General features: G+C 47.2%; 2 protein-coding genes across 3 annotated transcripts in view; one reads left to right on the top strand and one right to left on the bottom strand.

Moving 5' to 3' along the window:
- The window catches only part of LOC134945271 (transmembrane protein 180-like), a 190,519-nt gene extending 189,005 nt beyond the window's left edge, over positions 1-1,514 (bottom strand). The window contains exon 1 of one of the 2 annotated variants that reach the window (XM_063934457.1): positions 1,267-1,514. The gene's annotated coding sequence lies outside the window, so the exon portion shown is untranslated. Of the gene's footprint in view, positions 1-809; positions 881-1,266 lie in introns of those variants that run through there. The other variant, XM_063934458.1, reaches the window with a different exon arrangement.
- CDR2 (cerebellar degeneration related protein 2) overlaps positions 1,447-23,998 on the top strand; it is a 60,714-nt gene continuing 38,162 nt past the window's right edge. The window contains exon 1 of the mRNA XM_063934459.1: positions 1,447-1,779. Within this exon, the coding sequence (XP_063790529.1) occupies positions 1,701-1,779 (79 nt within the window). The 5' untranslated portion in view covers positions 1,447-1,700. The remainder of the gene's footprint in view (positions 1,780-23,998) is intronic.

Raw genomic sequence — 23,998 nt, 5'->3', positions numbered from 1 at the left:
GGGGTGCAGCAGGAGCCGGGTATCAGGGGTGCAGCAGGAGCCGGGTATCAGGGGTGCAGCAGGAGCTGGGTATCAGGGGTGCAGCAGGAGCCGGGTATCAGGGGTGCAGCAGGAGCCGGGTATCAGGAGTGCAGCAGGAGCTGGGTATCAGGGGTGCAGCAGGCAGCATGAGCCGGGTATCAGGGGTGCAGCAGGAGCTGGGTATCAGGGGTGCAGCAGGAGCCGGGTATCAGGGGTGCAGCAGGAGCTGGGTATCAGGGGTGCAGCAGGAGCCGGGTATCAGGGGTGCAGCAGGAGCTGGGTATCAGGAGTGCAGCAGGAGCTGGGTATCAGGGGTGCAGCAGGAGCCGGGTATCAGGGGTGCAGCAGGAGCCGGGTATCAGGAGTGCAGCAGGAGCTGGGTATCAGGGGTGCAGCAGGCAGCATGAGCCGGGTATCAGGGGTGCAGCAGGAGCTGGGTATCAGGGGTGCAGCAGGAGCCGGGTATCAGGGGTGCAGCAGGAGCTGGGTATCAGGGGTGCAGCAGGAGCTGGGTATCAGGGGTGCAGCAGGAGCTGGGTATCAGGGGTGCAGCAGGAGCTGGGTATCAGGGGTGCAGCAGGAGCTGGGTATCAGGGGTGCAGCAGGAGCCGGGTATCAGGGGTGCAGCAGGAGCTGGGTATCAGGGGTGCAGCAGGCAGCATGAGCCGGGTATCAGGGGTGCAGCAGGAGCTGGGTATCAGGGAGGCAGCAGGCAGCATGAGCCAGGTATCAAGGTTGCAGCAGGCAGCATGAGACGGGTATCAGGGGTGCGGAAGGAAGCATCATACCTCCCAACATGAGCCTCTCCAGGAGGGACACAATGCTTCGCTTCTGGACTTTCCTCTTAATGTATGATTGCTGGCACCTGTGTTGAACAGGTTAGTGGATAAGAAAGGCGTTTCCCCACAGGTGAGGGCAATTATACATTAAGAGGGAAGTCCAGGAACAGAGTATTCTGTCCCTCCTGGAGAGGGTCATGTTGGGAGGCATGAGCCGGGTATCAGGGGTGTAGCATGAGCCGGGTATCAGGGGTGCAGCATGAGCCGGGTATCAGGGGTGCAGCATGAGCCGGGTATCAAGGGTGCAATGAGCTGTTTCCTATCCCTGCAATTACCGAACACCTTCCCCAAAGACAACATAAACCCTGAGCCGGTACTGCACAGGTGGGGACAGGCAGGGGTCATGGGTGGGAAGGACCCAGCCAGCCTCTATAATACACAACAATAGGCGGACAGCAGCTCCCACCTGTCTAGCGTTGCCCCTCGCAACCCGCACGCCTCGGGATTCTTCAGCTTCCAGCAGCACAACACGGAAGCCAGGCTCCAGTCATATGGGCGTGGCTCGCTATCCTCACCCAATAGAGGGTCATCGAAATTCCTTTCTGGGTAGTTATTGGTCAATCCGTGCAGCCAGCCTCTCCAGCTCAATCAGCTATTGGTCAGTTTGTACAGCGCCCAGCAGCTCTGTGGCTGGTGACGTCACGCTCTCGGGCTGCCACGTTGTGGAGAGGTTCGGTGGGGATCGGCGATTTCCGGAAAGGGGCTCGGCGATGGGGGCGGCTGCTACTGCTGCTGCTGCGGAGAGCCGGTAACTGCTTCTTGAGCTGTCAGCATCAGCCGCCGCCTACAGCAGTCAGCACTCAGCAGCAGTCCCGGGAGGAGAGCGGAGCAGCAGCAATCATGCTGACCGACAGCAACGTGGAGGAGTTTGAGATCAAGGAGGATGAGCCGTGGTATGACCACCAGGACCTGCAGCAAGGTGAGCCAGCCTCACAGGGCATGTGTCCCCTTCTCTCTCCACCCTGCTGGCTCGGGCTCCCCTTTTACCCCTTACATTGTGCGGGGCCCTAGTATCACTCAGTGGGCAAACACGGTAGCGTGGCATGTGCGGGCACTGTAGTAAGTCACTAGGGTTTATGCCCACGCCATGTCTCCCTATGGAAATACCATGCAATGTTAGGTGGCATTACTCATTTAGATAAAGTGTCATTATTATGGCTATAGAAATAAATGGTTAGAGGCCAAATGGGCACCAAAAGCACAGGTAAGTGCTTGTGGTCTTCTGTTTCTGCTCTGTCTAATACTTATTATTATTATTATTATTATTCTGTACACTGAGAGGAGCCCAGTGCAGACGCTGATCACTGTGTACAGTATAGGTAGCTGCTGGCTGTGGTGTAGCGGATGTGGTGGGTTTGATGCAATCCCTTTAAAAATGTCATCCAGCCCATCTGACAACCGCATGTACAGCAACTGGGTTACATGCATCCAGCACACGTCACATTTTGTATTTCAGATGAACGCTATACCTACTGTATGTGTATGTCCTTTTAACACTTGATGATAAAATAATGCACGTTTCCTGGCAGATTGTCTGAGCACGCATCAGTTATCAAGCCGCAACAGCACCTGCAAAGCTTGGTTGAATATTAAGCAGAGTGCAAGTTCCCCTTTAATAGTTACTCCCTTTTTAATTACATTAAATGCAAATACATGATGGGGGAATGTACGGGAGGCTTGAGCCGTTCTCTCTCTTTTTTTTTTTTTTTTTTTTTTCTTTTTTATCAAATATAATTCCGCTATGGCACAGATAGGAACATGGCATCAATACATGTAAATTGGGGCAAAGTATTGTCCAGTATAAAAATTGAGTTTCCCATGTGCTGATACTGAATAGTTAAATTTGGAAGTATAATCTGAAATGCGATCTCTAAATAGTCTTTTGATTCCATCCATGAGAGAAGCAGTTAGCAGTCATAGGAGTGAGGAAGCACGCCGCTGATATCTGGGGTCTGGAGTTGCACCTGTAGTAAAAGTACTCTTTGTACTGGAAATAATAAATGATGCAATAGAAGTTGTAATATTCTTTAACTGCTGTTGGACTCCAGAACGGAGTGCTTCCACGCTGTTCAGTTGGCAAGTGTGGCATGGCAATGAGCTTAATCAAATAACTATTTAAAAGCAAATATTTTGTATTACAATCCACAGTCCCATCTTCTGAAGAGACAGTGTATTTGCACATGAAAATGCCTCATTTAGGTCACATTACGTGTTCCCTACTCACTCAACTGTTATATTGCCACAAACTGTGATTTCACACTCGCTCACTACATCACTCACGCTCACTCCCCACACCTTTTAATCTAGGATTTCTATATAACCTGTGCATTCACGTGTCTGTCCTGAAATATTCCTTGTGTTTACTGGGGAACAGTTATGAAAAAGTACATTATAGAAAAGTAGGGATGTAACCCTATAGTCGTAATTACATGTTGTAAATGACACTTGCAGTCTATTGGGTATAGCACTTTTTTTGGCTATATCCCATGTTTTCAGTATATCCGCTACATTATCTGACTGTGAGTAAAAATGAGGTCATATTTTACTAGCATGTGGAAATAGGACCTCATCCTGATGCTACAAGCTCCATAGTGATCATTTTTGGATATAAACTAGCAATATTTACTTCTTTTTTTTTTTTTTTTTTTTTTTTAAACAAGTTTATTATTATTATTATTATTATTATTATTATTATTATTATTATTATTTTTAAATTAACAGCATGTCATGCCCTTATTTAGGACCCTTTTAGTAAAATAGGTTTTCTTATTACTATTATTTAATGTTTCTATTTACCTAGATAGAATATTCCCCGCTACTAAACTATTGCGTATCTTTACATAATGTCCTTTCCCTTCAAATGTATTATTAACTAAAACAACCTGCAATCCCAGATTCTGAGTTAATGAAACTTTACTAGAATCCTTCATTATAAGGCTTCTCACACATGGGCGTTACCTTTAAGCATGTTACATGCATTCCTAAGCCTATAAAATACATGTTATAGCTGATGGTCCTATCGGTAATGCAATTTAATGGACCTGTACAGACGTTTTCAGACAGATTTGGTTCCTGCAGCATTCAGAATTAATAACATTTGGTAAAATGCCATACAGTTCTGTGAGAATGCTCATTAGGTACCTACAGTGCAGAGCATCTGAGATATTAATTAACACACTTTATGCTTTGTTAATGCGGGAACAAAGTACAAGATTTTATCTGGGCTTTTAACTAATACAACGCCTGTGCGCCAGACGAAGCCTCAAGTCATTTTCAGATATTAAGTGTGACCTCACAGCAGCCTGCGGTATTAAATAGGAGTCAGGCTTTCAGTGACTGGCATATTGTTTCTAGTTGGTTTTAGAAATATAGGGTACTTGTCAAACATCTTTGCATAGAACAATATTATTCTGTTCATACATATCATTCTTAATAAGTAAAATGTTTTCTCTAACGTCCTTGTGGATGCTGGGGGACTCCGTAAGGACCATGGGGATAGACGGGCTCCGCAGGAGACATGGGCACTTAAAGAAAGAATTTAGGTTCTGGTGTGCACTGGCTCCTCCCTCTATGCCCCTCCTCCAGACCTCAGTTTGATACTTTGCCCAGACGAGCTGGGTGCTTTTCAGTGAGCTCTCCTAAGTTCGCTGAGAGAAAGATATTTTGTTAGTTTTTTTTATTTTCAGGGAGCTCTGCTGGCAACAGACTCCCTGCATCGTGGGACAGGGGGGAGAGAAGCAGCCCTACTCTCTGAAGCTAGGTCCTGCTTCTTAGGCTACTGGACACCATTAGCTCCAGAGGGATCGTACACAGGATCTCACCCTCGTCGTCCGATCCCAGAGCTGCGCCGCCGTCCCCCTCGCAGAGCCGGAAGACAGAAGCCGGGTGAGTATGAGAAGCAAGAAGACTTCAAATCGGCGGCAGAAGACTCCGTTCTTCACTGAGGTAACGCACAGCACTGCAGCTGTGCGCCATTGCTCCCACACACCTCACATACTCCGGTCACTGTAAGGGTGCAGGGCGCAGGAGGGGGCGCCCAGGGCAGCATTTGGATCCTCTTTTTGGCAAAAGTAAACATATATACAGTTGGGCACTGTATATATGTATGAGCCCCCGCCAAGAAAATGCATATTTAAGCGGGACAGAAGCCTGCCGTCGAGGGGGCGGGGCTTCTTCCTCAGCACTCACTAGCGCCATTTTTTTCTCCACAGCTCCGCTGAGAGGAAGCTCCCCAGGCTCTCCCCTGCAGATTCACGGTAGAAGAGGGTAAAAAGAGAGGGGGGGGGGGGGGGGGGGGGCACATAAATTGGGCGCAAAAACACAATATAAACAGCAGCTACTGGGTTAACATTAAGTTACTGTGTTATTCCTGGGTTATGGCGCTGGGGTGTGTGCTGGCATACTCTCTCTCTCTCTCTCTCTCTCTCTCTCTCTCTCTCTCTCTCTCTCTCTCTCTCTCTCTCTCTCTCTCTCCAAAGGGCCTTGTGGGGGAACTGTCTTCAAAAAGGGCATTCCCTGTGTGTGTGGTGTGTCGGTACGCTTGTGTCGACATGTCTGATGAGGAAGGCTATGTGGAAGCAGAGCGGGGAGCAAGTGAATGTGGTGTCTCCGCCGACGGCGCCGACACCTGATTGGATGGATATGTGGAAGGTTTTAAATGATAATGTTAATTCCTTGCATAAGAGGTTAGATAAAGCTGAAGCCTCAGGACAGTCAGGGTCCCAACCCGTGCCTGATCCTATGTCGCAGAGGCCGTCAGGGTCTCAGAAGCGCCCACTATCCCAAATTGTTGACAGATACCGACATGAATTCTGACTCCAGTGTCGATGACGATGATGCAAAGTTACAGCCAAAGTTGGCTAAATCACTCCGATATATATGATTATAGCAATTAAGGATGTTTTGCACATCACAGAGGAAACCCCTGTCCCTGACACAAAGGTTTATATGTATAAGGGAAAGAAACCTGAGGTAACTTTTCCCCCCTCACACGAACTGAATGAGTTATGTGAAAAAGCTTGGGAATCTCCAGATAAAAAAAACTGCAGATTTCCAAACGGATTCTTATGGCGTATCCTTTCCCGCCAACGGACAGGTTACGATGGGAATCCTCCCCTAGGGTGGACAAAGCTTTAACACACTTACCCAAAAAGGTAGCCCTGCCGTCCCAGGATACGGCTACCCTCAAGGATGCTGCTGATCGCAAACAGGAGGGTACCATGAAGTCCATTTATACACATTCAGGTACCTTGCTCAGACCGGCAATCGCGTCGGCCTGGGTCTGTAGTGCAGTAGCGGCATGGACTTATACCTTATCAGAGGAGTTGGATACCCTAGATAGGGATACTGTTTTATTGACCCTGGGGCATATTAAAGACGCTGTCCTTTATATGAGAGATGCTCAAAGAGACAGTCTACTGGGTTCTAGAATAAATGCTATGTCAATTTCTGCCAGAAGGGTCCTGTGGACTCGGCAATGGACAGGTGATGCCGACTCAAAAAGGCATATGGAGGTTTTACCTTAAAAGGGTGAGGAATTGTTTGGGGAGGGTCTCTCGGACCTGGTCTCCACAGCTACTGCTGGAAAGTCAAATTTTTTGCCATATGTTTCCTCACAGCCTAAGAGAGCACCGTATTATCAAATGCAGTCCTTTCGATCACAGAAAAACAAGAAAGTCCGAGGTGCGTCCTTTTCTTGCCAGAGGCAGGGGCAGAGGAAAGAAGCTGCACAACGCAGCTAGCTCCCAGAAACAGAAGTCCTCCCCGGCCTCTACAAAATCCGCCGCATGACGCTGGGGCTCCACAAGCGGGGCTAGGCCCGGTGGGGGTGCGTCTTCGAAATTTCAGCCACAAGTGGATTCACTCCCAGTTGGATCCCTGGGCAATAGAGATTGTGTCTCAGGGATACAAGCTGGAATTCGAGGAAATGCCACCTCACCGATACCTCAAGTCGGCCCTGCCAGCTTCCCCCACGAGAGGGAAATAGTGTTAACTGCAATTCACAAATTGTATCTTCAACAGCTGGTGGTCAAGGTTCCCCTCCTCCAACAAGGAAGGGGTTATTATTCGACCATGTTTGTAGCCCCGAAACCGGACGGTTCGGTCAGACCCATATTGAATTTAAAATCCCTGAACATATACCTGAAAAGGTTCAAGATGGAATCGATGAGAGCGGTCATCGCAAGCCTGGAAGGGGGGGATTTTATGGTGTGTCTGGACGTAAAGGATGCATACCTTCATGTCCCCATTTATCCACCTCATCAGGCGTACCTCAGATTTGTGGTACAGGATTGTCATTACCAATTTCAGACGTTGCCGTTTGGTCTCTCCACGGCACCGAGAATATTTACCAAGGTAATGGCGGAAATGATGGTACTCCTGCGGAAGCAAGGAGTCACAATTATCCCATACTTGGACGATCTCATAAAAGCGAGATCAAGAGAGCAGTTGCTGATCAGTGTAGCACTTTCTCTGGAAGTGTTACGGCAACACGGCTGGATTCTAAATATTCCAAAGTCGCAGTTGGTTCCTACGACTCGTCTGCCTTTCCTGGGCATGATTCTAGACACCGACCAGAAAAGGGTTTATCTCCCGATGGAGTAAACTCAGGAACTCATGACACTGGTCAGGAACCTATTAAAACCAAAACAGGTGTCAGTGCATCACTGCACTCGGGTCCTGGGAAAGATGGTGGCATCATACGAGGCCATTCCCTTCGGCAGGTTCCATGCGAGGACCTTTCAATGGGACTTACTGGACAAGTGGTCCGGATCACATCTTCAGATGCATCGGTTAATCACCCTATCCCCCAGGGCCAGGGTGTCACTCCTGTGGTGGCTACAGAGCGCTCACCTTCTCGAGGGCCGCAGATTCGGCATTCAGGACTGGGTCCTGGTGACCACGGACGCAAGCCTCCGAGGTTGGGGTGCAGTCACACAAGGAAGATATTTCCAAGGTCTTTGGTCAAGTCAAGAGACTTGCCTTCACATCAGCATCCTGGAATTAAGGGCCATATACAACGCCCTACGTCAAGCGGAGACCCTGCTTCGCGACCAACCGGTTCTGATTCAGTCAGACAACATCACCGCAGTAGCTCATGTAAACCGTCAAGGCGGCACAAGGAGTGGCGATGGCGGAAGCCACCAAGATTCTTCGCTGGGCGTAGAATCACGTAAGCGCACTGTCAGCAGTGTTCATCCCGGGAGTGGACAACTGGGAAGCAGACTTCCTCAGCAGACACGACCTACACCCGGGAGAGTGGGGACTTCATCAGGAAGTCTTCGCACAGATTACAAGTCGGTGGGAACTGCCACAGGTGGACATGATGGCATCCCGCCTCAACAAAAAGCTACAGAGGTATTGCGCCAGGTCAAGAGACCCTCAGGCGATAGCTGTAGACGCCCTGGTGACACCGTGGGTGTTCCAGTCGGTCTATGTATTTCCTCCTCTTCCTCTCATACCCAAGGTACTGCGGATAATAAGAAAAAGAGGAATGAGAACAATACTCATTGTTCCAGATTGGCCACAAAGTACTTGGTATCCAGATCTGCAAGAAATGCTCACAGAGGACCCGTGGCCTCTTCATTTAAGACAGGACTTGTTGCAACAGGGGCCCTGTCTGTTCCAAGACTTACCGCGGCTGCGTTTGACGGCATGGCGGTTGAACGCCGGATCCTAGCAGAGAAAGGCATTCCGGATGAGGTCATTCCTACACTGATAAAGGCTAGGAAGGACGTGACAGCTCAACATTATCACCGTATATGGCGAAAATATGTTGCTTGGTGTGAGGCCAGGAATGCTCCTATGGAGGAATTCCAGCTGGGCCGTTTCCTTCACTTCCTACAGTCCGGAGTGAATTTGGGTCTAAAATTGGGTTCCATTAAGGTCCAGATTTCGGCCCTATCCATTTTCTTTCAAAAAGAGTTGGCTTCTCTGCCTGAAGTTCAGACGTTTGTAAAGGGAGTGCTGCATATTCAACCCCCTTTTGTGCCTCCAGTGGCACCTTGGGATCTTAACGTGGTGTTGAGTTTCCTGAAATCCCACTGGTTTGAACCACTCAAAACTGTGGAGTTGAAATATCTCACGTGGAAGGTGGTCATGCTATTAGCCTTGGCTTCGGCTAGGCGTGTGTCAGAGTTGGCGGCTTTGTCACATAAAAGCCCCTATCTGGTTTTCCATGCGGATAGAGCAGAATTGCGGACCCGTCCACAATTCCTACCGAAAGTGGTTTCATCCTTTCATATAAACCAACCTATTGTGGTGCCTGGGGCACCTACTGACTTGGAGGATTCCGAGTTACTTGATGTGGTCAGGGCTTTGAAGGTTTATGTAGCCAGAACGGCTAGGGTCAGGAAAACAGAGTTTTTGTTTATCCTGTATGCTTCCAACAAGCTTGGTGCTCCTGCTTCAAAGCAAACTATTGCTCGCTGGATCTGTAACACGATTCAGCAGGCTCATTCTGCGGCTGGATTGCCGCTGCCAAAATCAGTTAAGGCCCATTCCACTAGGAAGGTGGGCTCTTCTTGGGCGGCTGCCCGAGGGGTCTCGGCATTACAGCTTTGCCGAGCGGCTACTTGATCAGGTTCAAACACTTTTTTGCAAAGTTCTACAAGTTTGATACCCTAGCTGAGGAGGACCTTGTGTTTGCTCAATCGGTGCTGCAGAGTCATCCGCACTCTCCCGCCCGTTTGGGAGCTTTGGTATAATCCCCATGGTCCTTACGGAGTCCCCAGCATCCACTAGGACGTTAGAGAAAATAGGATTTCTCTAACGTCCTAGTGGATGCTGGGGACTCCGAAAGGACCATGGGGAATAGCGGCTCCGCAGGAGACTGGGCACAAAAGTAAAAAGCTTTAGGACTACCTGGTGTGCACTGGCCCCTCCCCCTATGACCCTCCTCCAAGCCTCAGTTAGATTTTTGTGCCCGAACGAGACGGGTGCAGGCTAAGGGGCTCTCCTGAGCTGCTTAGTGTAAAAGTTTAAAGTAGGTTTTTTATTTTCAGTGAGACCTGCTGGCAACAGGCTGACTGCACAGAGGGACTAAGGGGAGAAGAAGCGAACTCACCTGCGTGCAGAGTGGATTGGGCTTCTTAGGCTACTGGACATTAGCTCCAGAGGGACGATCACAGGCCCAGCCATGGATGGGTCCCGGAGCCGCGCCGCCGGCCCCCTTACCGAGCCAGAAGAGTGAAGAGGTCCGGAAAATCGGCGGCAGAAGACGTCCTGTCTTCAATAAGGTAGCGCACCGCACCGCAGCTGTGCGCCATTGCTCTCAGCACACTTCACACTCCGGTCACTGAGGGTGCAGGGCGCTGGGGGGGGCGCCCTGAGACGCAATAAAAAACCTTTTTTTGGCAAAAAAAATACATCACATATAGCTCCTGGGCTATATGGATGCATTTAACCCCTGCCAATTTTTCCATTAAAAAGCGGGAGAAAGGCCGCCGAGAAGGGGGCGGAGCCTATCTCCTCAGCACACTGGCGCCATTTTTTCCTCACAGCTCCGTTGGAGGAAGGCTCCCTGACTCTCCCCTGCAGTCCTGCACTACAGAAACAGGGTAAAACAAGAGAGGGGGGCACTAAATTGGCATATTAATATATACAGCAGCTATATTAGGGAAAAACACTTATATAAGGTTATCCCTGTGTATATATATAGCGCTCTGGTGTGTGCTGGCAAACTCTCCCTCTGTCTCCCCAAAGGGCTAGTGGGGTCCTGTCCTCTATCAGAGCATTCCCTGTGTGTGTGCTGTGTGTCGGTACGCTGTGTCGACATGTATGAGGAGGAAAATGGTGTGGAGGCGGAGCAATTGCCTGTGTTAGTGATGTCACCCCCTAGGGAGTCGACACCTGACTGGATGGTCTTATGGAAAGAATTACGTGATAGTGTCGGCACTTTACAAAAGACTGTTGACGACATGAGACAGCCGGCAAATCAGTTAATACCTGTACAGGCGTCTCAAACACCGTCAGGGGCTATAAAACGCCCGTTACCTCAGGTCGATACAGACACGGACACTGACTCCAGTGTCGACGGTGAGGAAACAAACGTATTTTCCAGTAGGGCCACACGTTACATGATCACGGCAATGAAGGAGGTTTTGAACATTTCTGATACTACAAGTACCACAAAAAAGGGTATTATGTGGGGTGTGAAAACTACCCGTAGTTTTTCCCGAATCAGATGAATTAAATGAGGTGTGTGATGAAGCGTGGGTTTCCCCCGATAAAAAAACTGCTAATTTCTAAAAAATTATTGGCATTATACCCTTTCCCGCCAGAGGTTAGGGCGCGTTGGGAAACACCCCCTAGAGTGGATAAGGCGCTCACACGCTTATCAAAACAAGTGGCGTTACAGTCTCCTGATACGGCCGCCCTCAAGGAACCAGCTGATAGGAAGCTGGAAAATATCCTAAAAAGTATATACACACATACTGGTATTATACTGCGACCAGCAATCGCATCAGCCTGGATGTGCAGTGCTGGGGTGGCTTGGTCGGATTCCCTGACTGAAAATATTGATACCCTGGACAGGGACAATATATTATTGACTATAGAGCATTTAAAGGATGCATTTCTATATATGCGTGATGCACAGAGGGATATTTGCACTCTGGCATCAAGAGTAAGTGCGATGTCCATTTCTGCCAGAAGAGGGTTATGGACGCGACAGTGGTCAGGTGATGCGGATTCCAAACGGCATATGGAAGTATTGCCGTATAAAGGGGAGGAGTTATTTGGGGTTGGTCTATCGGACCTGGTGGCCACGGCAACGGCTGGGAAATCCACCTTTTTACCCCAAGTCACCTCGCAGCAGAAAAAGATACCGTCTTTTCAGGCTCAGTCTTTTCGTCCCCATAAGGGCAAGCGGGCAAAAGGCCACTCATATCTGCCCCGGGGCAGAGGAAGGGGAAAAAGACTGCAGCAGACAGCCTCTTCCCACGAACAGAAGCCCTCCCCCGCTTCTGCCAAGTCCTCAGCATGACGCTGGGGCCTTACAAGCGGACTCAGGCACGGTGGGGGCCCGTCTCAAGAATTTCAGCGCGCAGTGGGCTCACTCGCAAGTGGACCCCTGGATCCTGCAGGTAGTATCTCAGGGGTACAAATTGGAATTCGAGACGTCTCCCCCTCGCCGGTTCCTGAAGTCTGCTTTACCAACGTCTCCCCCCCGACAGGGAGGCGGTATTGGAAGCCATTCACAAGCTGTATTCCCAGCAAGTGATAATCAAGGTACCCCTCCTACAACAGGGAAAGGGGTATTATTCCACGCTGTTTGTGGTTCCGAAGCCGGACGGCTCGGTGAGACCCATTTTAAATCTGAAATCCTTGAACACTAACCTAAAAAGGTTCCAGTTCAAGATGGAGTAACTCAGAGCAGTGATAGCGAACCTGGAAGAAGGGGACTATATGGTGTCTCTGGACATCAAGGATGCTTACCTCCATGTCCCAATTTGCCCTTCTCACAAAGGGTACCTCAGGTTTGTGGTACAGAACTGTCACTATCAGTTTCAGACGCTGCCGTTTGGATTGTCCACGGCACCCCGGGTCTTTACCAAGGTAATGGCCGAAATGATGATTCTTCTTCGAAGAAAAGGCGTCTCAATTATCCCTTACTTGGACGATCTCCTGATAAGGGCAAGGTCCAGAGAACAGTTGGAGGTCGGAGTAGCACTATCTCAAGTAGTACTACGACAGCACGGATGGATTCTAAATATTCCAAAATCGCAGCTGATTCCGACGACACGTCTGCTGTTCCTAGGAATGATTCTGGACACAGTACAGAAAAAGGTGTTTCTCCCGGAAGAGAAAGCCAGGGAGTTATCCGACCTAGTCAGGAACCTCCTAAGACCAGGCCAAGTGTCAGTACATCAATGCACAAGGGTCCTGGGAAAGATGGTGGCTTCTTACGAAGCGATTCCATTCGGCAGATTCCACGCAAGAACTTTTCAGTGGGATTTGCTGGACAAATGGTCCGGATCGCATCTTCAAATGCATCAGCGGATAACCCTGTCTCCAAGGACAAGGGTGTCTCTCCTGTGGTGGTTACAGAGTGCTCATCTCCTAGAGGGCCGCAGATTCGGCATTCAGGATTGGGTCCTGGTGACCACGGATGCCAGCCTGAGGGGCTGGGGAGCAGTCACACAGGGAAGAAATTTCCAGGGCTTGTGGTCAAGCATGGAAACGTCACTTCACATAAATATCCTGGAACTCGGGGCCATTTACAATGCCCTAAGTCAGGCAAGACCTCTGCTTCAGGGTCAGCCGGTGTTGATCCAGTCGGACAACATCACGGCAGTCGCCCACGTAAACAGACAGGGCGGCACAAGAAGCAGGAGGGCAATGACGGAAGTGTCAAGGATTCTTCGCTGGGCGGAAAATCATGTGATAGCACTGTCAGCAGTGTTCATTCCGGGAGTGGACAACTGGGAAGCAGACTTCCTCAGCAGACACTATCTTCACCCGGGGGAGTGGGGACTTCACCCAGAAGTCTTCCACATGATTGTGAACCGTTGGGAAAAACCAAAGGTGGACATGATGGCGTCCCGCCTCAACAAAAAACTGGACAGATATTGCGCCAGGTCAAGGGACCCTCAGGCAATAGCTGTGGACGCTCTGGTAACACCGTGGGTGTACCAGTCAGTGTATGTGTTCCCTCCTCTTCCTCTCATACCAAAAGTACTGAGAATCATAAGAAGGAGAGGAGTAAAGACTATACTCGTGACTCCGGATTGGCCAAGAAGGACTTGGTACCCGGAAATTCAAGAGATGCTCACGGAAGACCCGTGGCCTCTACCTCTAAGAAAGGACCTGCTCCAGCAGGGACCATGTCTGTTCCAAGACTTACCGCGGCTGCGTTTGACGGCATGGCGGTTGAACGCCGGATCCTGAAGGAAAAAGGCATTCCGGATGAAGTCATCCCTACCCTGATCAAAGCCAGGAAGGATGTGACCGTACAACATTATCACCGTATTTGGCGAAAATATGTTGCGTGGTGCGAGGCCAGGAAGGCCCCTACAGAGGAATTTCAACTGGGTCGATTCCTGCATTTCCTGCAAACAGGACTGTCTATGGGCCTAAAATTAGGGTCCATTAAGGTTCAAATTTCGGCCCTGTCAATATTCTTCCAAAAAGAACTAGCTTCTGTTCCTGAAGTTCAGACGTTTGTCAAGGGAGTACTGCATATACAGCCTCCTTTTGTGCCTCCAGTGGCACCTTGGGATCTCAATGTAGTTTTGGGATTCCTAAAATCACATTGGTTTGAACCACTCACCACTGTGGACTTAAAATATCTCACATGGAAAGTGGTAATGCTGTTAGCCCTGGCTTCAGCCAGGCGTGTTTCAGAATTGGCGGCTTTATCCTATAAAAGCCCTTACCTAATTTTTTCATACGGACAGGGCAGAATTGAGGACTCGTCCTCAATTTCTCCCTAAGGTGGTTTCAGCATTTCACTTAAACCAGCCTATTGTGATGCCTGCGGCTACTAGGGACTTGGAGGATTCCAAGTTGCTGGACGTAGTCAGGGTAAGTCAGGTCCCTGAAAATATATGTTTCCAGGACGGCTGGAGTCAGTCAGAAAATCTGACTCGCTGTTTATCCTGTATGCACCCAACAAGCTGGGTGCTCCTGCTTCTAAGCAGACGATTGCTCGTTGGATTTGTAGTACAATTCAGCTTGCACATTCTGTGGCAGGCCTGCCACAGCCAAAATCTGTAAAAGCCCATTCCACACGGAAAGTGGGCTCATCTTGGGCGGCTGCCCGAGGGGTCTCGGCTTTACAACTTTGCCGAGCTGCTACTTGGTCAGGGGCAAACACGTTTGCTAAATTCTACAAATTTGATACCCTGGCTGAGGAGGACCTGGAGTCTCTCATTCGGTGCTGCAGAGTCATCCGCACTCTCCCGCCCGTTTGGGAGCTTTGGTATAATCCCCATGGTCCTTTCGGAGTCCCCAGCATCCACTAGGACGTTAGAGAAAATAAGAATTTACTTACCGATAATTCTATTTCTCATAGTCCGTAGTGGATGCTGGGCGCCCATCCCAAGTGCGGATTGTCTGCATTACTTGTACATAGTTATTGTTACAAAAATCGGGTTATTGTTGTGAGCCATCTTTTCAGAGGCTCCTTCTGTTATCATGCTGTTAACTGGGTTCAGATCACAAGTTGTACGGTGTGATTGGTGTGGCTGGTATGAGTCTTACCCGGGATTCAAAATCCTTCCTTATTGTGTACGCTCGTCCGGGCACAGTATCCTGAGGCTTGGAGGAGGGTCATAGGGGGAGGGGCCAGTGCACACCAGGTAGTCCTAAAGCTTTTTACTTTTGTGCCCAGTCTCCTGCGGAGCCGCTATTCCCCATGGTCCTTTCGGAGTCCCCAGCATCCACTACGGACTATGAGAAACAGAATTATCGGTAAGTAAATTCTTATTTTTACTTACCGGTAAATCTATTTCTCGTAGTCCGTAGTGGATGCTGGGCGCCCATCCCAAGTGCGGACTTCTTCTGCAATACTTGTATATAGTTATTGCTTCAATAAGGGTTATGTTATAGTTGCATCAGGGTTGGACCTGATGCTCTGTTTTTTGTCATACTGTTAACTGGTTATCACATGTTATACGGTGTGATTGGTGTGGCTGGTATGAATCTTTCCCTGGATTACCAAAATCCTTTCCTTGTACTGTCAGCTCTTCTGGGCACAGTTTCACTAACTGAGGTCTGGAGGAGGGGCATAGAGGGAGGAGCCAGTGCACACCAGAACCTAAATTCTTTCTTAAAGTGCCCATGTCTCCTGCGGAGCCCGTCTATCCCCGCGGTCCTTACGGAGTCCCCAGCATCCACTACGGACTACGAGAAATAGATTTACCGGTAAGTAAAATCCTATTATTCTGTTTAGTGATTTAAAATAAAAGTTGATTTGTTAATATTGCACTTCTTAGATTATTAGCAATGGATGGATCAGTTTCTATGCTGTAAATATTATAGATTATTTCTCTTACGTCCTAGAGGATACTGGGGTCCATTTAGTACCATGGGGTATATACGGGTCCACTAGGAGCCATGGGCACTTTAAGAATTTGAGTGTGGGCTGGCTCCTCCCCTCTATGCCCCTCCTGTTATATATGTTTGTGTGGAAAGGTACCCAAAATGACCTTATACAGTTTTTTTTGAAGTTCTTAATTCCAATGATTTTAATATTAAAATCTCTTTTAATTGGAGCAGAAAAGAAATATCTTTTTTAGATTTGTGCATTTATACAAAAGAAGGCACTCTACAAACTAAAACATATAAGAAAACCACTGATTCGAATAGTTACATAGATAAATGCAGTCTTCACCGTAAGAACTGGCTCGACGGTATACCGTACGGGCAGTTCTTGAGGGTTAGACTGTTAGGTTCCTGGTGCTCAGAACAAGGGAGATGTTATGAAGTGAGTCCAGAGCACAAGGACGTAATACTGGATTTGGTGAAATGGAACGGGAATAGCCCCTGGCACCCTACCTCCGTTGTTTTACCCGTGTTGTCAATTCACGCTTGCAGGACTATGGTTTCTTGGGCCCATGGCAGCCGGGTTTGAAGGGCGGATTAGGTCTGCCCAACTCCGATGCCCCCTCAGGTCTTAAAGAGAGACAAAGCGTGAACTGAGACAGGGTAATAACAAGGGGCCCTCTAACTGAAACAACCAAAGCCAGGGGCTACTAACTAGGCTAAAACTAAATGTATGTGCGGCTTGCCGCCAAAGGAAAAGAACAACAAAGGAAATGCTGACCACACGCCGACACAATACTTTTGTGTACCGGCGGTGACAGCAAAAGCAGAACCCTCTGCAAAACACCAGTGACAGATACAACCAAGGAATACAGCGGCCTAGGCCGACGGATGCGGCAAAGCCGCTACTCACGGAACCGGTACAAATACTGGCAAACGGACAGGAACCCCCAATGCTGCCGACACAGACTCTCAGAACTGGAGGACAGGCAGAATCCCAAACGACAGACCGGTGGACACCAAGAAGCCAGAAACTCGACCAGGCATAGGCAAAGCCACAGGACTTCTGGACAGGAACGCTTCACGGCAGGACACGGGATCAGACACAGGAACTGACACAGGAATCGACACAGGAAGCAGCTAGAGAGACACTGCTAGACAGGAGCTCAGGAACTGGCAGGAACAAGCTCAGAACTCAAGCACTCTGGAAGACTGGAAACCTAGAAATATCACCAGCGTCTGTGAATTGCACTGAGCCAGCATATAACAGAGAGGCCTAATTAATTATGTCGTGCAGCTGCCCTGTTGCATGACTCCAAACTGACAAGATGCAATTCGCAGACAGGTGAGACCAACCACATGGAAACGGGCTGCAATTACACAGACTCACCACTGACAGCAAACAAATATCTTCTAAACCAGAGCAAAAGAAAATCCTGGCCTGCAAGAGAACTATAAACATAAAATAGGAATGAACCACTACCTGTGGTTCATAACAGTATCCTCTCCTTAAGGGTGAGCTCCGAGCACCCCATGACACCCACGGGGAACATAAACACAAGTATAACATAAAATACATAACCAAAATGAAACATAGGAATGAGTCACCGCCGTGGCTCATAACATAGACGCAACTGTACAGAAACTGCTGTCTGTGAATTACAGATGGAAGAAATGGGTGATTTGTTTATAGAAAAAGGTTATAACAAAGACTCTATAGAAAAAGCTAAAATGAAAGCCTTGAATATTGACAGACAGAGCCTTTTAAATAGGAAATCAAAGGAAAAGAATAACGACAGTGTCAATTGGACGTTCATTAGTGGATATAATTCCCATCATAAAGAAATTGAATCCATATTCAGAAAAAATTGGAAACTTTTGAAACAGGATCCAATTATTGGTTCTAAAATTCCAGCAAAACCAAGTTTTATATATAGACGTGCTCGATCGCTTAAAGATAAACTTGTGAATAGTGCAATTGAGGAGGTGAAAAGAACGAGTATTAGAACTGTCGGTTTCCACAGATGTGGTTTATGCACTATATGTAGACTGGTGAAAGGACCAAGTAAAATAAAAGAGTTCTGTGTTAAAGACAATACCTACCCGATAAAAGAATTTCTTACCTGCAATTCGAAAAATGTGGTTTACGGACTTGAGTGCCAATGTGGTCTAGTTTATATAGGGAAGACCAGAAATTTAAAAACAAGATTGGCGGAACACACCTATAATAATAGAAAAGGTCTAGATAGCCACACTGTATCTTCACATTTTAAGAAAGTTCATAAATGTAACCCAGCCGCCATTAAAGCCTTCTGGGGTATAGAAGGGGTCACTTCATATTGGAGAAATAAAGATATTGAGGGCAAATTAGCTAAATCTGAAATGAAGTGGATTTTTAAACTTAAAACCCTAACCCCAGAAGGTCTAAATGGGGATTTTGAATTAAAATGGTTTTTATAGTTTTTTTAATTTTTGCTCCAGTAATATTTTTAATTTTTATTTATTTTATATCTCTTGCATTGTTTACAAATATGTCTCTCATACCTTTTGGTATATTTGAATATATGTAATTTTAATATACCTATTTCGGTTTTTTTAATTACATGTCATATTTATGGACTTATTTGGACTAAAGAGGATCCTTTTTAAGCTATGGAATTGGGTATTTGGGACTCTATTCTGCGGACCCACCCGATAAAATACGTATGGGATTTCCGGACATCGTAGGTGGAACGCACTGTCAATTTCCGGATGTCGATGGTGGAACGTATAGTGACTTCCGTTTCCGGTTAGCGGAACTTCCGGTGACGGAGTTTCCTGCTGACGATCTTGGGCGATGGTGGAACGCATAGTGACTTCCGGTTCCGGTCAGCGGAACTTCCGGCGACGGAGTTTCCTGCTGACTATTTTGGGCGGGAAAGAATCGCCCCATGTGTATTCTGTTTAGCTAATTATGTTATGGTATAAATGTCTGTGCTTCCCATTCACCATTATGCTCCTGACGAAGGACCGCAGCAGTCCGAAACGCGTTGAGCAGTTGGTGAATTGGAACGGAGGGTGATCTGATCTGGGACGTCTAAGCTACCACGTTTTATGGTATCCGGAACCTGCAGTGCAGCCTTGAGACCATCCGAGGAGGTAGCTGACCACCAGTGACGACAGCACCCTGTTTTTTCCACTTGCAGTGGCTATATGCTTGTTTTATCTGTCAAAATTGTGAGTTTCCTGTGTTAAATAAATCCTTTGTCCCCCCTAAGTGGATCTGCACCATGATCTCTTTTTCTCTCTGTTTGAGTTAAGGAAATTGATTCACAGAACCAAAGGACATATGAATCACGGGACTTTGGGAACACGGAAATCTCCATACTATAATTTTATCTCACTCAGTCCATCCGGACACCTGTCTTTATGTAAGATTTTATTGATATTTCTGCGCCGATTAGACGAAAATTTCTGTTTGTATAACTTTGCAACATGCCATCCACAAACTGGTACAGACTCACGTCATTGTTCCAGTTCCACCTCATCAGCTAAACAAGGGGTACTAATTCCAACTTGTTTGTACTATCGAAACCGGACGGTTCGGTAAGACCCAATTTTGAACCTCAAGTTGTTGAACCTGTACTTGCGAGTGTTCAAATTCAAGATGGAGTCTCTGAGAGCGGTGATCTCCGGTCTGGAGGAGGGGGAATTCCTAGTGTCTCTGGATATCAAGGATGCGTATCTTCACATTCCGATCTGGCCACCTTATCAGGCTTATCTCCGTTTTGCACTGCAGGACTGTCACTACCAGTTTCAGGCCCTGCCAGTTGGCCTCTCCACGGCACCGACAGTGTTCGCCAAGGTGATGGCAGAGATGATGTTTCTACTCCGCAAACAGGGAGTGAATATAATGCCATACCTGGATGATCTCCTGATAAAAGCACAGTCCAGGGAAAGGTTGCTGGACAGCATTGCTCTCTCAGCCAAACTTCTGCAGGATCATGGGTGGATTCTGAATCTTCCGAAATCTCACCTAGAGCCAAAACGGAGGTTCCCATTCCTGGGAATTGATACTGGTTACAGAGTCGCAGAAGGTGTTCCTTCCATTGGAAAAGGCATTAGTAATCCAGTCGATGGTTCGGGATGTCCTGAAGCCAACCCGCATATCGGTGCATCTATGCATTCGCCTTCTGGGGAAAATGGTGGCCTCTTACAAGGCTCTTCAATACGGAAGGTTTCAGCCAAGACCCTTCCAGCTTGATCTTTTGGACAAATGATCCGGATCGCATCTTCCCATGCACCAGAGAATCTGTCGCCAAAAGCCAGGCTCGCCCTTCTGTGGTGGCTACATACTTCTCATCTCGTCGAGGGTCGGCGGTTCGGAATTCAGAACTGGATTCTGCTAACCACAGACGCAAGCCTCAGAGGTTGGGGTGCAGTTTCAAGGAAGATGGTCAAGTCAGGAAGTCATCCTTCCAATCAACATTCTGGAACTCTGGGCCATATACGCCCTTCTGCAGGCCTCACATCTTCTTCAATATCGGGCCATTCAGGTCCAGTTGGACAATGTGATGGCAGTGACGTACATAAACCGACAGGGCGGAACGAAAAGCAGAGCACCAATGTCAGAGGTGTCAAGAATTCTCCTCTGGGCAGAGAGAAACGCTGTGGCGTTGTCAGCGGTCTTCATTCCGGGAGTAGACAACTGGGAAGCCGACTTCCTCAGCAGACACGACCTGCACCCGGAAGTGTTCAGGTGCTTGACAAGTCGATGGGGATATCCACATATCGACATGAGGGCCTCTGGTCTCAACAAGAAGCTCAAGCGGTATTGTTCCAGGTCGAGAGACCCGCAGGCGGTGGTGGCCCTGACGACTACATGGGTCTATCAGATGGTGTACGTGTTTCCTCCACTTCCTCTGATACCAAGAATTATAAAGTGAATAAAAAGGTAAAAGGTTCAAGCATTTCTAATTGCTCCGGACTGGCCAAGATGGGCCTGGTACGCGGACCTTATGGAGATGCTCCTCGAAGAGCTGTGGCCAGTTTCTATGCTGTAAATATTAAAGATGATTTTATATACAGCTCAGTCTGACTTGTGATTACACAGCTAGGAGTAATACGTATATAGATTTCTATTACTAGGTACTGTGGATTTCAGCACAAAATTCACATTGGCTTTAACAAATTTCTTGAGCCGGGAATGTTTGTTGGTGATAAAGATTATGGGGGGAATTCAGTTAGCACCAGTAATTTACCACAGGCTAATTGAAGCAGGTGAGCTATTCAGTTGGCTCCGAAGGCAGCCTGCAGGCTGCAGTTAAGGGGGGGAAATAAATCCCCAATAAATAGCTTGGTTTCGTGTGCCACAAGCGTGTTAACCCATAGATCCAGGAACTTTATCCTGGATTCTATGGGTTAACACAGAAATTTACCAGGTGAGAAAAAGGGTCTCTAATTGAATAGCCCTGGATATTAAAGCCCGAGGCTACCACCCTTTTTCACATGTGGTAATTACATAATGTTTTAGGCATTAATTTACAAGCCACCAAACCATTCTTATCATATGTTTTTATAGTGATGCTTACCATGTTTCATTGTAATGACACGAGGATGTGTCTTAAATTGTGAAAATCTTCTATTCCTGGGTATATTTATTTTAAATAATAATAATAATAAAACCTTTATTTACAGAATGGTCTTCTCCAATAAGACTCAATAAGCTTTACAGGTGCCATGAAAAAAATAGCAGTTTAGATAAGATATGGAACGTAATATAGAAGTTTAGAGTTGCAAAAAAAACCAAACAGAAATATATTAAAATGTGGAAGCCATTTTGGGTCATTAGTTCAAATGATTATTAATTCTACCCACAAAAGATCCAGGTGAAGCAGTCATTTTAGATGTACAACATCGGATACTGCTGGGCATGACGGCCAATGCCTGAGAGATATGACACATAATGGATGGGATAGAAGTACTGGGCAACATAATATTAAGTGCTTTTATTTTAGTGGGTACACATTTGTATTTTTTTATTTTTTTTTATGCAGTTTTTTGGGGGGCGATGATTCACTAGCTAATAGTGAATCATCGCCCAAAAATGAGCCATATTTGATAAATGTGTGCATGCAGGACCTTTTTGCGGTAAACTCTGGACTGGTATAGCTTCAGTCACATTCAGAGTTAGGCTGGGTACGCATCAGGCCAACCGGCAGTCTTGCTGATGGCCATGACGAATTCCCTTTCTCCTGAACCATGCAAGGTTGCCGGCACACACTACCCAATGTAATGAACGACATCTCATTCTGTCCTTCATTACAATGCATTCGGTCGTGCACAATATCTTCTGGTTGGCCGCGCAGCACGGCTGACCAGAAGATGACGCATGTGACCCGCAGGAGCGCACGATCGAGCATACACACTAGGAAATAAGCACTATTTGTCGTTCCGATACTGGAAATTGTGCTGATATTGCTTTTAATATGTACCTAGCCTTAGTTGTGGGCGTACTCTGTCTCTAAGTAAACCATTCAACCAGATTGGCCAACCGTCATCAACCAACAGTCTGTAGGCTTGCCATGCTCCTTCAGAATACAATCCTATTGGGTTTGATTGTGTATGATGGAAAAGCTAATGTTGACTACCATTATTTCATTTGTTGGGGTTTTCATTGTACCCATAAGTGCAGGATTTTGTGTCTGCATCTGCTTTGTGTTACATTTGTGCGTCATGGCACCTTTTCATTGCACTTGTTGGACCTCAAAATCTTATTCTCTCCTACAGCCATTGTTGATATCTTGTATTTCTAGTTATTTCTCTATACAACAATGAATTTAGCTAGCCTTTGTCTTTTGTTTAGCCCATATAGCAGGCAATACAGTAATTCACTTGAAGGCTTATACTTTGCAAACTGCACTTTGAATGAGCTCTTTGTGTCACCGTGCAGCTGTGTAATTTGTCTCTTCAGTCATAGATGTGGCTCTGATACTCCCTGCTCTGTGGAAAGCCTTTATTGGTGCAGGAGTGGCCATCTTGGAATGTGAGCTGCATTCTTTTAAATCTTTTACAACTGAGATCTGTATAGATTAAGTATAAGATGCGCTGGCTCAATGTTATTAGGGCATTAAAACATAGACATGGTACAAACGCATGTAAAATTAAGACTTGTGGTCAAGAGAGTCACCCTCCTGGCATTTTAACAATCTGTAGAATTAGATCCACTTTAAAGGAATAGCAATACCAAATACATTCAAACATTCTGTCTCACCCCCATAGTTACACTCCTGTCTTTAAATAAAAAATGTAATTGTCTAGTGGGGATGTAGTCATGTGACCGCCACTCGGGAGCCCGGCGGTCACCATGCTGGCGCCGGAAACCCAAACGATCACAATGCCCCCTGCCGGAATGCCAAGACACAGGGTCTATATCCACTCATGGGTGTCCACGACACCCATAGAGAGGGAATAGAACCTGTGGCAAGTCACGAGCCCGCATGGGGCTCTGTTGCGCTTGGTCCATGCCCCCTTTCCGGTATTCTGCTGCCGGCATCCCACGGTCTGTCTGCTGACCGCCGGCAGCATGTTACTAACACGTCTTATGAACAGATGCCTAGTTTTATTATTTGTGTTTTAATGAATCAAATATTAAAGGGGGGATTTCAATTGTTTCTGGGTGCTCGCAGCTCCCATCTAAAGTGATGGAGCTATTAAATTTGTTTTCCGTTGGGTGAGAGTTCTGTGGACATCCATTATTGTTGCTCGCATCCTCCTTAGGTGGCGAACAGGAATATGCACAAAGTCTGGCTTTTGATTGCCCAAACTGCCGTTTTGTCAGCACGCCAACTCTTTGCACAGGTTTAGCTGCTTTGTGTCTAACCCGGTGCGTTTGAGCGTGATAAAGAATGGGTGCCAGCGGCACTTGCACTGATCTACAGAACAATTAAATATTGCTCATAGGTCGCCCAATACTAATGCTAAACAACCTGCATGTGGACTGGTTTTGAGGTCATGGAACCCCTAGGCACAACCAGTAATGACCACTTCTCACCTTCCAAGTTTATTATTTTCATTGGTTTTTATTTTTATTTTTTTGTATATTTAGCATGGCTGATTACTGTAGTGGTATTTCACGGGATGCGGTCAATTTACCTACAGTCAAAAGCCCGACG

This window comes from Pseudophryne corroboree, chromosome 7, assembly GCF_028390025.1.
Source record: "Pseudophryne corroboree isolate aPseCor3 chromosome 7, aPseCor3.hap2, whole genome shotgun sequence".
Classification (NCBI taxonomy): domain Eukaryota; kingdom Metazoa; phylum Chordata; class Amphibia; order Anura; family Myobatrachidae; genus Pseudophryne; species Pseudophryne corroboree.
Note: the sequence above shows the minus strand (reverse complement) of the source record. Positions and strands in the feature narration are given on the sequence as shown.